The 15,614-nt window shown below is 40.8% G+C and overlaps 1 protein-coding gene and 1 long non-coding RNA gene across 3 annotated transcripts in view; both read right to left on the bottom strand.

Moving 5' to 3' along the window:
* pacrg (PARK2 co-regulated) overlaps positions 1-15,614 on the bottom strand; it is a 143,277-nt gene that overhangs the window by 68,046 nt on the left and 59,617 nt on the right. For both annotated transcript variants that reach the window (XM_031310160.2, XM_035994843.1), the window contains one exon: positions 4,989-5,160. In XM_031310160.2, coding sequence (XP_031166020.1) covers positions 4,989-5,160 — 172 coding nt within the window. The remainder of the gene's footprint in view (positions 1-4,988; positions 5,161-15,614) is intronic.
* LOC116057620 lies at positions 5,509-5,682 on the bottom strand. The gene is made up of 2 exons (XR_004106859.1): positions 5,651-5,682; positions 5,509-5,603 (listed from the first exon to the last, which is right to left on the bottom strand). It is a non-coding gene; the product is annotated as an uncharacterized LOC116057620 (long non-coding RNA).

The following is a 15,614-nucleotide window of genomic DNA, read 5'->3' on the forward strand; positions in this document are numbered from 1 at the left end:
TCAGAACGCCTATTTTGCCAGTGAGCACCGACAACAACAAAAATGAAACGCATGAAAAAAAAACATTTCAAAAGACAGAGTCAAAACAAAGAAAGCAGACGGTGAGGAGAGACACTGAGAGCGTGTGGTTGATGGAGGGGAGGAAGAATGTGCTAGTAGGTGAGAGAAGACGTAGAAAAAGAGAGAAAAAGGAAAGAGGTACTTATTGTAGAAGCACTAAAAACTAAAACCCTAAACAATAACTGCGTGAAAAAAACAATAGTATTTAAAGCAATTATTTTGTTTGTTTTTGGTCTTAAAAAGAAGAAATACATGTATATAATAATGTATATGTCTTAAAGATACATGCCAACAAATCATATAGTAATTTAATGTAACCTAAAGCACTGATAAAGTCTATGGCAACAGGTTCTGCTAAACTTAAAGCTCACTCTCTTTCCCTCTTTCAATTCTTCTTTTCTCTCTTGACACCTGACTTCGCAAAAGGCCTGGTCACATTACCTCACACAGAACAAATGGCTGCCAACAAGGCTGGAAAAATGAAAATTATGAAATGTGTTTACTCTTCAGTCATGTTGATGACGACAACATATTCAACTGCTATGCCACAGTCCTCCATCTTCCACAGAGATTCTATCATCCTCGTTCACTGCAAGTCATCTTACTATGGATTCACCAAACCACATATCCCTAGCGCCACATTGAAATTGACAGGGAAGACTGACTGGGAGAGAAAGAGAGCAACTGCATCACCCACTGCTTGTGTTAAATCAGCTCATATGCAAAGCTATTACAAGCATACACTCACACCTAACAGTCACACACTAATACGCACACAATCATGCGGGCATGCACACAAACACACACACATTCCATCACGCACACTAACATGTTAAAAGCAATGAGACAAAATGTCATATTTGATCATGAGCATGCAGCATGTGAGAAAATGACGAGTTGAACCAGGTCCTTTGTTTTGTGTCCATTTCATTTGAGTTTGTCTTTGTCTCTGTTAGTGACAGTGAGTGTGTGTGTGTATGTGTGTGTGTGTGTGTGTGTGTGTGTGTGTGTGTGTGTGTGTGTAAGGCCTATACAGTGGACCAGCAGTGGAGATGATGCTGAATGAGCGAATGTATTGTGCTTTGTGCCATCTCTCTATCTCTTCTTTAGTGTCTCCCCAGATCAACAAGCGCAGAGATTTCTGCCATCACCAAGATAAGGTGGAATGTGGAATGACAGGAATTTCAAACCTACATAACAAACAATGAAATTCTAATTACCAGCCAGCGCAAACAATTTTCCCTGCTGTGACATTTGGACTGCGGGACTGTTCAATTATTCATCAGCACTCTCGCCTTGCAGAAAAAAAGGAGAAAAAAAATAATAATTAAAAGAGCGGGGGAGAAGGCAGCCAAGGACCTGATGTATTAATACTAGTATAAAACCTGTGTTGGGACAAATCTGAATAAAGTAAAAATCTATTCATGCAAGGACCTGTTTCATATTCAGTGTGAAAATAAAACAGTGGTGACCTTGTATTCTGTTTCCTGTGAAATGTCAGAGGTAGGTTGACACATTGGAGAATTTAGTGGTTGAATTGTTCTCACTGATAGAATAAATATACTTTACAGAAGATGTTCCCGTGCAGAGGCGTAACTGAGGATCTTCTTGTAATGAAAGTCTCATTTTGGTCCAAAGCTGAACAAATGTTATGCCAATCAACTGAGGCTCAATGGAGGCATGGCTCTGAATCCTCCTCCCTGTTTAAGGTGTGGTGTCTTAAATAGTAATGCTGTGATGCTGTATGAAGAGGAATCCGCCGACACTGATCTTGATTATAAAAAGGTTTATTACAAGCAAAGATTCAGCATCAATTTTACAAACTCCTGCAGAGAGCTTGGAGAACGACCAACCCAAACCTCAAAATTTGTCGCTCTGCCTTTTCTTTGTGTGAACAACGTATATATTCCATGCATACATTAACATAGGACGTGATATGTGTGAGTATATGATTCGACCACAGAACTGACCAATCAATGCCTGTTATCTGGCACAACTCCAAAAAAGGTATCTTCTGTCTTGGGGGGACCTCTGCTCATGTTAACAATTTCCAGATGTTCTCAGTAAATGTAGAGTAAAGTTCATGCATCCTCCTTATACCAACTCTTAAGTCAAAGTGTATAGAATGTTATAGGTTGTCAATATACCACAAAGGAAGCCAGAAAAACCCAAACCACAGCATTTCAGTAACATTTACCCTTTCTTCTTAAATCACCATCATACTTCAACAGGACCTTTTTTGCCTATACTTTCATATAAAATAATTAGCCATATTATTTCTGCCCTTTAAGCTTTTAAATTTGTATCCAGTGGTTACTTCCAAAAACACATTTTAAGAAAAAAACACCCTATGTGTATATGTATTAAATCCATATTTTTCCCTATTTATTTTTTCCCATGTATAAGGTAGTCTTTCTAACATGGGGTAAAGGCAACAGGGTGTACAGTAGAAAAGAGTTCAGTCTTAAAGTCACTGAGGACAGGGCCTTAGAGTATAATGTCAGCCAGAGCCTTCTTCATTGTGTATTCTCATTGTGCGACCTGCAGTCATCATCAAAATTCACCAGGGCCTGACGTGACTCAGTCACTCTGCAGATAAGAGCCTGCCAGCCACATTGAAGATGTATTAACGTCAGAGGAGAAAAATATATATCTTGCCATTTTAGACTGCAGACAGCTTTTTACTTTCTTCCTCTTTCCACCATCCCTTCTTCTTCCCTGCTCCATAGAAAAGTAATTAATCTGCAACAGAAACACGGACTGGCGGCTTTGCCTTGTGGATGGCGAAACAGGCCTGATTTTTAATAAACCAAGAAGTTAATAAGGAGCAGGCCATTTAAAATTCCATTTTCAGTGCAAAGTGTGTGTTTTTCATGAGGAGCATAACCATCACCTTTGGTCTAACCTCCCAGAGGCAAATGACCAAAACTGCTGAGGGGTTTGAATTTATAAACTACTGTCTAAGTTAGCTAGTGGCTCGGTCGCTCTGTGCATAATGTCAAGTTGTATGTAAAGTGGGTGCCTCTTGATGAAGGGCAAAATAGACATTAGGCCGTCCAAATATTTTAACTGTATCTAGAAAAAGATGCTGGAAAATCATGCACCTGTGAAACAACATATATCGAATATCGCAGTTAAAAATACAGTAACACTCAAACACAAAACTATATATGTCACACCGTAGGATGTGTAATGGGTAAGACCTTGTAGTGTGTGCTCACTGCAGTGTGTATTGTGGTGACATTTGTGCCAGGGTCAGTCTGTGTGTGTCTCCAACAGCCGTGCCTAGTGCTGGCCGTTACGCCCCTCTGCCTCCACAGACGTCCAACACCCACACATAAACAAAGAACACACACCCACTTACATACACACCACCAGCCAACTGCCCATGACATGAACACTATCCCAGGCTCACTGGGCGCCACTTAAAGGCTCCCACTTTGAAACTGACACTCCACTTGGCAGCACCGCCAAACAGAAGACAGTGTGTGTGTGTGTGTCTGAAATTTTCCAACAAAAGCCACACTCTGCATTCCTCTAACTTCTCTGTACCTTGATCCCCCTCTTGTTCGCCACACAGGAAACCTTTCCCGTCCACATCACTGTAGATCCTGATGTCTATAGTCAAACCTTTCCGCCCATCTTCATTTGTGTGTGTGTGTGTGTGTGTGTGTGTGTGTGTCTGTGCGTGTAAAGGTAAGGAGGCACACCACGATGACATAGTTAAATGTAGCATGTCACCACACTGCACATGGCAGATTATCAGGCATGCTTTTAGAGCCAACCTCTTCTGGCAAATGCAAAAACAAGGACGCTTCGCCCTGAGGGTTAATGTAATAATAGAAACCGTATGACTGTGAAACCAAATTAGGACTTGTCACAGGACTGGTTGTATGGTAATGTTAGAATCTGTTGTGGCGCAAGTGTGGAAGACAGGTGAGTCTATTCCTGGTAAAGTATGTTGTTCTGTTTTGGTTGCACTCCTTTACTGCTGCAAGATTGTCTGTGAACAGTTTGAGAGTGCTATTGTGTGTAATTATTCAAAAAGATGTTGATACATTTTTAACATAGATGCATGTTAATAATGATTTAATCATTTAATTTAATATTGATAATACTGTTCTTTATTGTATTCTCACGTATTTTCAAGCTCGGTCAATTTTGAGAAAATTACAAAGGACTTTCTTTATGATACCTCATGTTTCCTACCAACTGTACTGGGCCTTTTTTTCAATTGTGTGTGTTATTAGCTTCTGATTTATTTAAGGCTGCAGCTAGCTAAACCATAAGCAAGTGAGAAAGTCTTTTCTAGACTTGGGATTTGTCTGAGATCAGCAAACAGAAATCAAAATGTTAATGATACTGTCATCAAAATAGTAAATAATGAAATAAATGGCATACATATGTATTGAGGCTGCAATTAAAACTAACTGAGAGGATTGCTTGGCTGTCAGCCACTCATAAAATAATAATAATATTTAGTTATAGATTAAATGTTTGTTAAACTAATCTAAATGAATGAGACAGTGGTAACATTTTGCTTCAGAAGTTAATTGAATAATTCCTGTATTTTAATGGTTGAAGATCGCTGTGACAATGGTCCTGTGTGATCATTATACAACATGTTTTAGTACTGAAAAAGAACACACATGCACACATTTCATCATTAGTTTCTCTCTCCTCCTCACTGTATAGCTACGATCTTAACATGCTTTAGAGCTTTATGGGGACATTTTAAACAATACTCTTGTTGTATTTAGGCTGACAATACCAGCATTCTTCTGTCTCGAGATAACCATATTTTTCCATCAGTGGCTGGGGAACACAGTGAAGGTAAAATGACATCAACACACACAGGGTCACTTGGGAAAAGAGCTGTGTTGTGAGTGATTTGTAAACCGTGAGAGTAGACACCCTCCCAGACTTACTCTTGATGGGGATGATGAGTTGGGGAATGACAGGCTGGATCTTGGGGCCTCCGTGCTCCAGCATGTCATGGACTCCCTGGCGGGCGAAGAACTCATACGGATGAACAGTCTCGCATAAGCCATCAAAGAACAGAGGCAGATAGTGGTGGTAGTCCAGCTTCTCAATCTCCACCTGAGGAGAGAAATTTACATTACAGGAATTATTAGCTGCTTCTTTAAGAGACATACAAAGAAAGAAGGGTTAGGGTTTCTGTTCTTTGCTCAGGAGCAATTTGTTGGAACATATGGCTGTTGATGGAGACATTAGCTAGCAGCAGGCCAGGGAGGAACTTTTTGTTTACTGGACAGTCTCTCTCCCTACCATCTTAATTCAAGCTATAGCAGATGGAAATTTCAAGTGTTCTCGATGACTATGGTGATGTTTTATACATGCATGCTTCATCTCAAAGTTTACATGCACTGGACACTGTATACCATGGATCTCTGAGGTTCATCACTGGTATGAAAACCCTCACTCACCATTGTGAACTGTATGAACGTGTTGGATGGCCTTCTTTATCAACACGGAGACTTCAACACTGGCATATCTTCATATACAAGGCTATTTTAGGTCTCCTTCCATCCTACCTTCTGACCTATATCAGTGTAAATAGTACCGGAACTTACAATCTTCGTTCCCAGGATCTTTTCCTTCTGTCTGTTCCAAGGGTTAGAACTGAGCTGGGGAAAAATGTGTTTAAGTTTGCTGCTCCCTCTACATGGAACAAGTTACAGAAATCCATGAAACTTACTGAGCTGGTCTCATTGGTCGCTTTTAAGAGGATGTTGATTGACTTGGAGGCAACCACATCTGGCTGTAGATGTTTTGCCTGATGTGTTTAGGATTGTGGTTGACTTTGAAGGATTTGCTGTTTCAGTTGTTTTATGTTTTTAGTGTTTTTGTGTATTTTTTGGTTGTATGTACTGTATGTGTGGTTGTACTGCTGCCTGTCTTGGCCAGGGCACTCTTGAAAAAGAGATTTTTAATCTCAGTGAGTCTCTTCCTGGTTAAATAAAGGTAAAAATAAAAAAAATTAAATTACAGAATGATGCCATTAAGCTCCCTATCATTGTTTGCCCTTTGCCTATATTTGTCCTTGGCTTTACACAATATCTAGGGCTAAAGCTCCTCTTGCAGCCATTTATAACCCTTGTAGTAAACACATGCTCACACACACACTCACCCACATACACCCACGCACACAATGGCGGGGGGGGGGGACAGCTGTTCAGGAGATCATGACACAGCGGCATGTGGCATCTTGTGGGCTGACATGTTAACACCTGTTTACACCATTTACAGTCGGGAGGTAGATTAAGACATTCGTCCAGCTACAGGCCACGGGCAGGCCTTGATGTTGTTTGGCTGAGTGTGTGGGTACTGTGTGACACATTGAAGTGAAGTCTTTCATGTGTGTGAAGCCATTTGAGGAAAGCCACTCAGGCACACTGGGCTGGAAAGAACAGCTGACCTAAAGGAGGCTGTCCTTGAGCTTTGTGTGTGTATATGTGTGTGTGTGTGTGTGTGTGTGTGTGTGTGTGTGTGTGTGTGTGTGTGTGTGTGTGTGTGTGTGTTGAAAATCATATAAAATGTTACATGTAGCCATGGCTCGTGGAATATATGTGTGTATTAGATCTAGCTACTGAGTGTATATTTATAACAGGGGTATCAGCTGTAGCACTGCATCCCAATGGCACTATTGTTGAGAGAGGGGTTAGAGGTTGAACGGGTGATTCTGTTTTTCATGTAATGAAAGGTAATCCCTTCGGTGTGAAGGCATATAGCCCCCAGCAGCCAGCAGTCCTTGAGGACAGCTGAAGCCATAAGGAGACACTCTCTTGTCCACACACGCGCACACACACACACACACACACCCCCTGCTGGGTCACACTAGTCTGTCCTGAAATGTCACCCAGGCAGTGGCGCTTGGTGCTTTCAAGTCCCTAGCCCTCGCCCAGCCGCCGGTCAGAGCCGAGACTTCAAAGCAGGGGAGACTCCCCCCAGCCCCCCTCGCCTTCCTGCTGTCAATCCTCCCCGACACACATCTACCCCCCCGGGTAAACACAGTGACGGAGAACGAGAGAAAAGAAATGGAGAGACGACAAGATGGCGACAGAGACAGAAAGCTCACACTGTTAGCGCAGAGAGACAAGGCTGATTGCTTTAGGCAATTTGCAGTCCAACCTTGACCTTTCCCTGCGCTTGGTCAAGATCATCATTGTGAGTTAGGCTGGCTGGAGACTAGAACAAAAGCAAACATGAGCCCAGTGAGAATGGGAGCAGAATGGAGGGTTAGAGAGGGTGAAGAAAGGCGAGTTAACACTAACGCACAGCTTTCTAGTTTTTCACCACAAAAACTAATATATATATATATATATATATATATATATATATATATATATATATATATATATATATATATATATATATATATATATATATATATATATATAGTTTTAGTTTCTGTTATATATGTAACAGAAAAACAATAATATAACACCTAATTTAATAAGTGTTCTGGTGTGCTATACTGTAGGGCACTGAGAGTATATGTTCTAATTTAATATATTGTGCGTGTGTGTGTGTGTATATGTGTGTATATTGTGTTATCACGTTTTTCTATTCTCATTACATTAGGCAAATGTATAGGAGTTTAATGACTTGAGTATTATCTGTTTACGTTTTAATTTGGTTGCTATTGCACTGATGTGACACATTTCCTCACTAACAAAAGGCAGAAATGTATAAAAGCTAAATCTTAAGCTTCCTTCTAATAGCACACAGCCTTGTTTACACTGTCAGGTCTCACATTTAGGCACAGACACGATCTCACCTACCCTGTTGTGAACCTGAAATGTGGGAATAATTACCTGGGAGCATTAATGTGGTGTTGTTGTGAGGATGCTTCTGAGCTCTGTGATGCTCTTAATCAAAATCACATAAACAAGCACTGAGGGACTGGCTGAAGATTCCAGTTAGCACAGAAAGAGTGGGGACAATCAGCAAACACCTTCACATACTCACACTCTTACATAGTGCACACACACACATTCTCAGGGAATCTTAATCAGCGGCTGCGCGGAGTGGTAACTCTTGCATCCGTTATCGATTGTCCGCCCAGGTTTGTTTGTCTTTGGGTGCCTATGGGAATCCCCCTGGAGCCCGGGGAGTCAATGAGAGTGGAACACAGAAAGACCATCAGCCAAGTAGCAGCAATTAGCCTTGAGACACACCTGCATGTCTTCTCTGGTCAGCGCTGCAACAGCAGACACACAGCAACAGAAGCAGACTAGACTAGAAGCAAGTCTGAGGAGAGCCTTTGCTCATTAAACAACAGCATCAGGCACTGGAGACCAGGAGGAACAAAACAGCAGGTTGCCACTTTAAATACACAATAGCTGGACATGATTTGTGTGTGTGTGTGTGTGTGTGTGTGTGTGTGTGTGTATGCGTATGAACACTTACATGTATACCCTGTGTGTGCTCAAATGTGATACGCCATAGGGCTAGTTTGCCAGTGTGGTGTGAGTCATATTTGTTGAAAAAGCTGAAGGCAAAATCACACAGAAGCTATACAGCAGGATAAGACACAGTGTGAAAGCAACAGAGTGAATGAGAGAAGAAAACAGTGTGTGTGCATGTGTGTATTTATGTGTTTTTAAAATCCCTCAACTATTTAATCAAATCGATCTCTAAATGACACCCACATATTCCATTTCAGTCAGAAATACATCACATTACACATATAAGCTGAGCAAATTAGCTAGCAGATTTTGCCATCCAATTTTGGCTGCTAACCTTTGTTGCCTTGCTAAAAGCATGTATAGGTCATGCAAGAAACAGGCGGTCTGCCAGCTGTTTGACAATGATGCTATTTTAATTGATGATGCCATAATGACTTGACCTGGATTCAGCTTTCTGTTAACATAAGCACAGGTTTCTGTATTTAGATGAGCTGGCAGATGAGTTACTGTCAATTATTGCAGCTTTGAGAGAACAGGCTTCCTATTGGTGCCACTCACACTATGAGTCATTCAGTCACTATAGCCAAACAAACATCCATTAGTTCTGCTGAACATGTATCATAGAAGACCAACAAGGAATGCGGGAGTCACATATTATGGCATGTAGACAGTGCGGCATGCATATTCACAAGATATTCACACTCAGGAATGTGACATACATTGAAAGTTATATGTTATGGGGATGCAGGAGGCAGGAAAGAACCAACAAGCACTAAAAATAACAAAACATACCAACAGAATTCCTATCCTGTCATCAGTGTGATCTTGACTACATGGTACAACTAGGCACGTTGTTGCTGTGAGGAAACATGTCTGTTTTGAAAACCCCATCCACGCGGGCAGCGTATTCTAGATTTGTACAAGTTCTCACCTAAAATAAGAATCATGAAGACTTGACAGTACCCTGTAATTATGTCAGTTTTTGTTTTCTGTGCAGGGCATGGCAGCATTCTTGTTTCTGACATTCTTGTTTGTTGTATCTGACACTCTAACAGACATCTAAGGATAAATTACAGAGTGCTGAAATTTAAGAATTGCCCATAGTTGAATATTTATGCTACATTATGATGTATTCAAATTATTATTTAGGGTGAGACTAAATAGTAAATTATAAACTGCAATCATTAAGGCCTGAGCACGAAAGTGCAAGGCTCCAACGGTGCCCCAACAGTGCCTGGCACTGAAAGTGCGAAGGAACCTATAATTTTTGTAAGGATTATTATTCCGCGATGTCACTCACATTTTTGAGGGGTTTAGCATGCTGGAAAACTCACAAAAATTTGCACACGTCAGACCTGGCAAAAACTACAAAGTTCTGTAGTGATTGCGCTCGAGCGTTGCCAGGGGGCTCCATAGCGCCCCCTAACGAGCTTCGGAATTCTGAAAAAAAATTTGAAGTTAATATACCAAATTTTGAGGGAACATAGGTCTCATCTTGAAGTCCATGGAGGATTTTTTTGAAATTTTTCCACCTGACAGGAAGTCGGCCATCTTATTTTTCGTGCGAAATTCTTCATTTTACGAACAGGTGTTTTAGGACTTTAGGATGCACGAAAACTTTCAAAGTTGTGCAGCCATGTGCATAATAGGAAATTCTTTGATCTGAGTTCACATTTAGGCTTGAGAGTGGTATGGTTGCTCTATAGCGCCCCTTAATTGGTTTAAGCACTTTCAAAAAATTGGTGCCCACATAAACATCTGGGAGCTGTGCGAGACTGTACAACGATTTGGCCCATACCTGTAAGCGGGCTCCATAGCGCCCCCTAATGCGTGGAAAGCCTTAACTTGGACATAGTTGCTCCGATATTCACCAGATTTACTACACATATTGCTCTAATCATTGCGGACATATTTCCAATTTACCTTCATTAGCTCCACCCAACCAGAAGGTGGCCATTTTTAATTTATACATTTTTCATGTGTTTTACATTCTTTCAAACTCCTCCTAGACAGTGATTCCGATCTTCACCAAACTTTGCAAGTACTATCTATGGTCCCTCATGACAAAAATTTCTTAAAAGAATTTTGATAGTTGAAAATATACGAAAGTTAGGGGGGACGAACTTCCTGTAGGTGGCTGTCAAAACAGGAAGTTGCGTATCTTGGCCACAGTTATTCCGATGATCACGAAACTTGACACAGTTGTTCCTCATAGCGGGTTGAGCATCCATGCCAAAGTTTGAGAGAATCGGCCATTAGATGGCGCTGTTTAATTTTTTTTTATTAATTAGCCACATCGCGATAAATGGGAAACCTACTTTGTCTAACTCCTCCTGGGACATGAGTCCGATCTGCACGAAAACTTGCGTATAGACTCAGTGTACCCTCGTGACAAAAAGTAATAAAAAAAAAAAAAAGTAAAAGAATTTTGATAGCTAACACAATGTGCAAGTTATAGAGGACCAACTTCCTGTAGGTGGCTGTCGAAACAGGAACGGTTGTATCTTGGCAAAAGTAATTCCGATTTACATGAAACTTAGAATGTGTGGTCTACATGTGATCAGCGCCCTTTATATAGAGAGTTTGGCCAACTCAAATCATGGGTGCCATATTGGAGACCAACGCCAGATGACTCTACAGTGTAACCCTATGGGGCAAATATGCTATCTTGAAATAAATCGCTTATTTTTACCATAAACAGGCATACGTTTGTAAATATGTAAAAGGCCCTTACGGAAATATTCCAGTGTATATTTACCTTCTATATCGTAAATGGGCCTCTAAAAAATGCCCACTGTAGTGAGTGACCAGTCTCTGAGTAGTGGTTACCTTTCTAATGTCCGCTAGCATATGTACAGGCTAACTATAGCCAGTTAGCTTTGTGTGTAACATAACAAAAACCCACCCATCTCGTAGGAGCGAAGCTTAATACTTCATTCAATAAAATGGAACAAAAGGAGCACTAATGCCACAGGTCTTATGTTGACAACATGGACGCAGATATAGGAAACTCCGAAGGCAGTCGTAATATTTACCTAGCAGGCTAGGCTAACGCTGTTGTGCCAACGTTAGCAAACATTGGCGTAGCTGTCTAAACTTGTGAAAAGCCGAACAACATCCCGTCCAAGCTGTGTTTCACTTTCCCTCCAATATTATTGGAGTAATATATATATATATATATATATATATATATATATATATATATATATATATATATATATATATATATATATATATATATATATATAGAATTATGAACATAATAAAGACACCTGGACTCGGTCGAGACCAAAAGCCATATGACTATGGCAAGATCACAAGCATTTAGGTACATGGAGTGCTAGCGAAAAAGCTAACGCTAGCATAATATCAGGGCTGGTGCGAAGGCAGGCAAGGTTAGGACCCAAATGCAGTTTAAAGAGTTTTAATTTAAGATAAGCAAAACTTACTTGGAGATATAATCCAATACAAAAAGGAAATCCACGACAGGGAATGCAGAAACAAACAGAACGCACAGCAACAAGACGAGACGATCCAACAAGGGACAAGGGAAAACAGAGAGGCTAAATACACAAGGTAACGAGGGAACGAGAGGCAGGTGACACAACAGGTGGAACAAATCAAAAAAGGCGGGAAACAAACAAAGACAGGAAGAAAGCTAGACAAGACAAGGGAGACAAGACAGACTACAAAATAAAACAGGAAACAAGCACAATACAGAACAGAAACCGACTACAAAAATAATACACACCACAAAATACCAAAACCCTGACACATAAGGCATGGCTAACTTCAAAACTTCATTCATTTCTAAAGCAGTGTTAGAACTTTTTTGACAGCATGGTACACATTAACGATGGTATTACTATATTTGTCCTATGTAATTTGTTATCATATTGAAGAGAGAAATTGACATTTACCTCACACAATAATGAACAGCTCAAATACTTTTCGCTTTTTTTGGTTCACCGGGGGACTTGTAAAATCTTTTGCCGCTTCCCTGTCTTTCATTGCAGCCAAACACGCAACAGTTGGGCATTTTTTCAGTGATTGATGTAATTTTTTAATAATTTATTACATTTTCCACAATTCCCTGCACTATGTCAATGGTAATCAGATGAATGTTGGTATACAACATGGAGTCCACGAAACACATGACCACCTTGGAACCAATCGCATAACGGGATAGCTCAGAACATTTGATTCCCTAGTTAGCCAAACTCTCTCTAATAAATGGCTCTGCATGTGATATTGAGCCGCCCCCTATACTCTAGCCACGCCCAGGTACACAGACCACGCCCACTTCCATAACTTGTGAACCGTTTCTTGTACACTATTGTGTGAGGTATTGAACTCTGCAGAGAGTTCCCTTTTCATTGGTGACGAATTGCAGTGTCTGAGTGCCGCGCAAATGCACGGCCGCAAGGAGCGGCGTCCACCAGTACCTCCGACATGCTGGGAGGGGCGAGGGCCCGTTCATCGCTGCTTGCATCTTTAATTGTTTTAATATTCCTACTGTAGGGGCCAAAGCTGTTAAATGAAGGTAAATGAAGCACTCCATGAACCAATTCAATAAGTAGAAGATCAAATCACTGTGAACACCGACTTTCTAAATAGCAATATCCCACTTATTAATCTCTCATATGAATAGTTTGCTCCACCATAAAATGTTTCTTTTGTATGCGCAAACTGTCCACAAGACCAGCTGCTGACATCACAGTTACGACTTGGCCAGAGAATTGACCACATTGATAAATAACAGTATAATGTCTGTGAAGTCAAATATGCAAACAGAACAGGCAGACAGGCAAGTTATTCAGTTACAGATTCCAGCCATTTTGTAAAGTGGAATTAGCTTTCAACGTCTGTCTGATGTGACAACAGCAATGCACATTGCAAAGAGTTATCGTCATGATGTTGAGAAACTGATGTGTGCATGAAATATTCTAAACTTTCTGTGGGGTTTGATGAGTTGGCCATATCCTCAACAATGATGGCTGGTGCCCACCTCATTGCAGGTTGCTGCTAACCTTAGCTCTTAAAATATCCCTGAGCCCCTTTTTACATTCAGTGTCTAGCTCTTCAAGAAGATGTTAACACACGTTGACATCTCCTAATGAACTACATTAACACAATAGCAGCAAAATGAACTGTATTGTGTTATCCTTGGCAAACAAGCTGATGATGTAAATGTTGCCTTTTATTGTCAACTATAGTAAACTAAACCAAAAAAGCAACATCTGTAGCTGATTCAAGATGCAATTCATTAGTTTGCAGAGATGTTACACCTCTTGCACACAGATTTCAATTTCTCTTTGAGAGAAGCCTTAACCGTACAACCCCTCTCAAAATGTCTTCAATTTTTATTCATCTTAATCCGAAACTGCGCCACAGGTGCTAAGCATACCTCTGGCCACAACATTTCCAAAAAACAGCCACTATGCTGCACTGTGAATACGAGAAAGAAAGAAAAAAGAGATTTTGACTTTCTTGGAGGTCACAATAAGAGGAGCAGGACTGGAATAGGCAAGTGATAAGTGAGGGAAAGAGGAGTGAGTCACACTCGCTATCTCCCCTGACAGCTGTTTCCATCTAACAAGCATGCAAGTATGCTCAATTCAAAGCACTAGTAGTAGAGTGCATGGTGTCAATTGAAATGATACCTAACACAAGCTGGATGAGACAATTTTGGGGCTTCAAAGATAGTTCAAAACCAGGGCACAGAGAGTTATGAATTTTATGCGAACCTACCTTGCCCACACACACACACACACACACACACACACACACACACACACACACACACACACACACTGAGATGAAAATAATTTTATTTAGGCACACAGTTGTGCCAGCGGTCCCAAATGGTGTGTTGAGGATTAAAAGCAAGAGGGTATTATTAGAGTGACAAACATTAGCTAAAGTAATTGAAACAGTGGCCCTGTAGACAGTGTTCTTGTTGAGATAGTTCTTTCTTTATCGCTGCTGTTGAAGATGAAGAAAATCCCTGGGAGATGTTCCTGTTAGAAATTGCACACAGCAGAATTTCTTTTTTTCAATAAGTTCCACGAGTTTTCATTGAATTCCAAGATGCTTAAATAAATTAAACTAAATATTTAGCATATATATATTTATCACATATATTGAAGAGGCCAAACCTTCTTTTTTATGCAGACATGTACTCTATTTACCTGAAGTAGCATCATCAAAATCATTACTAAGTTTGTGTTTCTGCAGTTTCTTTGTTAACAGAAGGAACAAAGAATAAATTCAGTTTGCTCTTGTGCTCTCACTGAGAACTTAGCAGTTGAATGCTGTCAATATCAGTTTGGTTAAATTCTTCAAGTAACTCATGCCATTTTGCTGCACACAACCTGAACAGCAGCTTCTGTGAGCCACTTAAAGTGACAATTTGAGACTTAGGCAGGCCTCGAGGGCTGCAGTGATTGAAAAAAAAATGAAGAGGGAGTGAAGGAGGGCTGAGCACGTTGATGAAGGAGTAGAGGGATATAATGTTAGAAGAAGCTGAGGTGGCTGAGGAAGAGAGTGTCTGGAACCTGCTCCAGTTTTAAAGGTGAAGCAGCTAAATAAAGCTCAGATTAGGACTCCACTCACTGTGCTCTCTGTGTGTGTGTGTGTGTGTGTGTGTGTGCACTCCAGCACGGGACCCTCTGCCACTGTGATGGAAGTAGGCCAGACCAGTGGAGAGAAGCAGGAGGAGGAGGGAAACAGCAGGCGATGAACATAACAAGAGTTAAGAGAAAAAATGTTTTTTTCCTTATCTCAGTGTAATGTGCGCATGTCTGCATATGTGTTGGCCTGTGTGCAGTTAGCATGCACAAATGCTGTGACGGTGTGGGATATAGGCCTTTCCAGTGACTTGGCAATGGTCACAGCTCGTCTGCTACTGGTGTGATCACGTCTGTGTCTTGTCTATTTAGGAGCCACGGCCTCTGCTCTTAGCTTCCAGATTACAGCTCAGCAGCCGAGCTTGACAACACACAGGCAGAGTGTAATCAAGTCAGAGAGAGGGAGGTGTAATCAGCATTTCCCCTCCAATCAGCCCCAAAATCACTGTCTCTAATCTGCAGCCAGCCATTGATGGGTTTGATTGATAGGATG

The sequence above is a fragment of the Sander lucioperca genome, chromosome 18, assembly GCF_008315115.2.
Source record: "Sander lucioperca isolate FBNREF2018 chromosome 18, SLUC_FBN_1.2, whole genome shotgun sequence".
Classification (NCBI taxonomy): Eukaryota; Metazoa; Chordata; class Actinopteri; order Perciformes; family Percidae; genus Sander; species Sander lucioperca.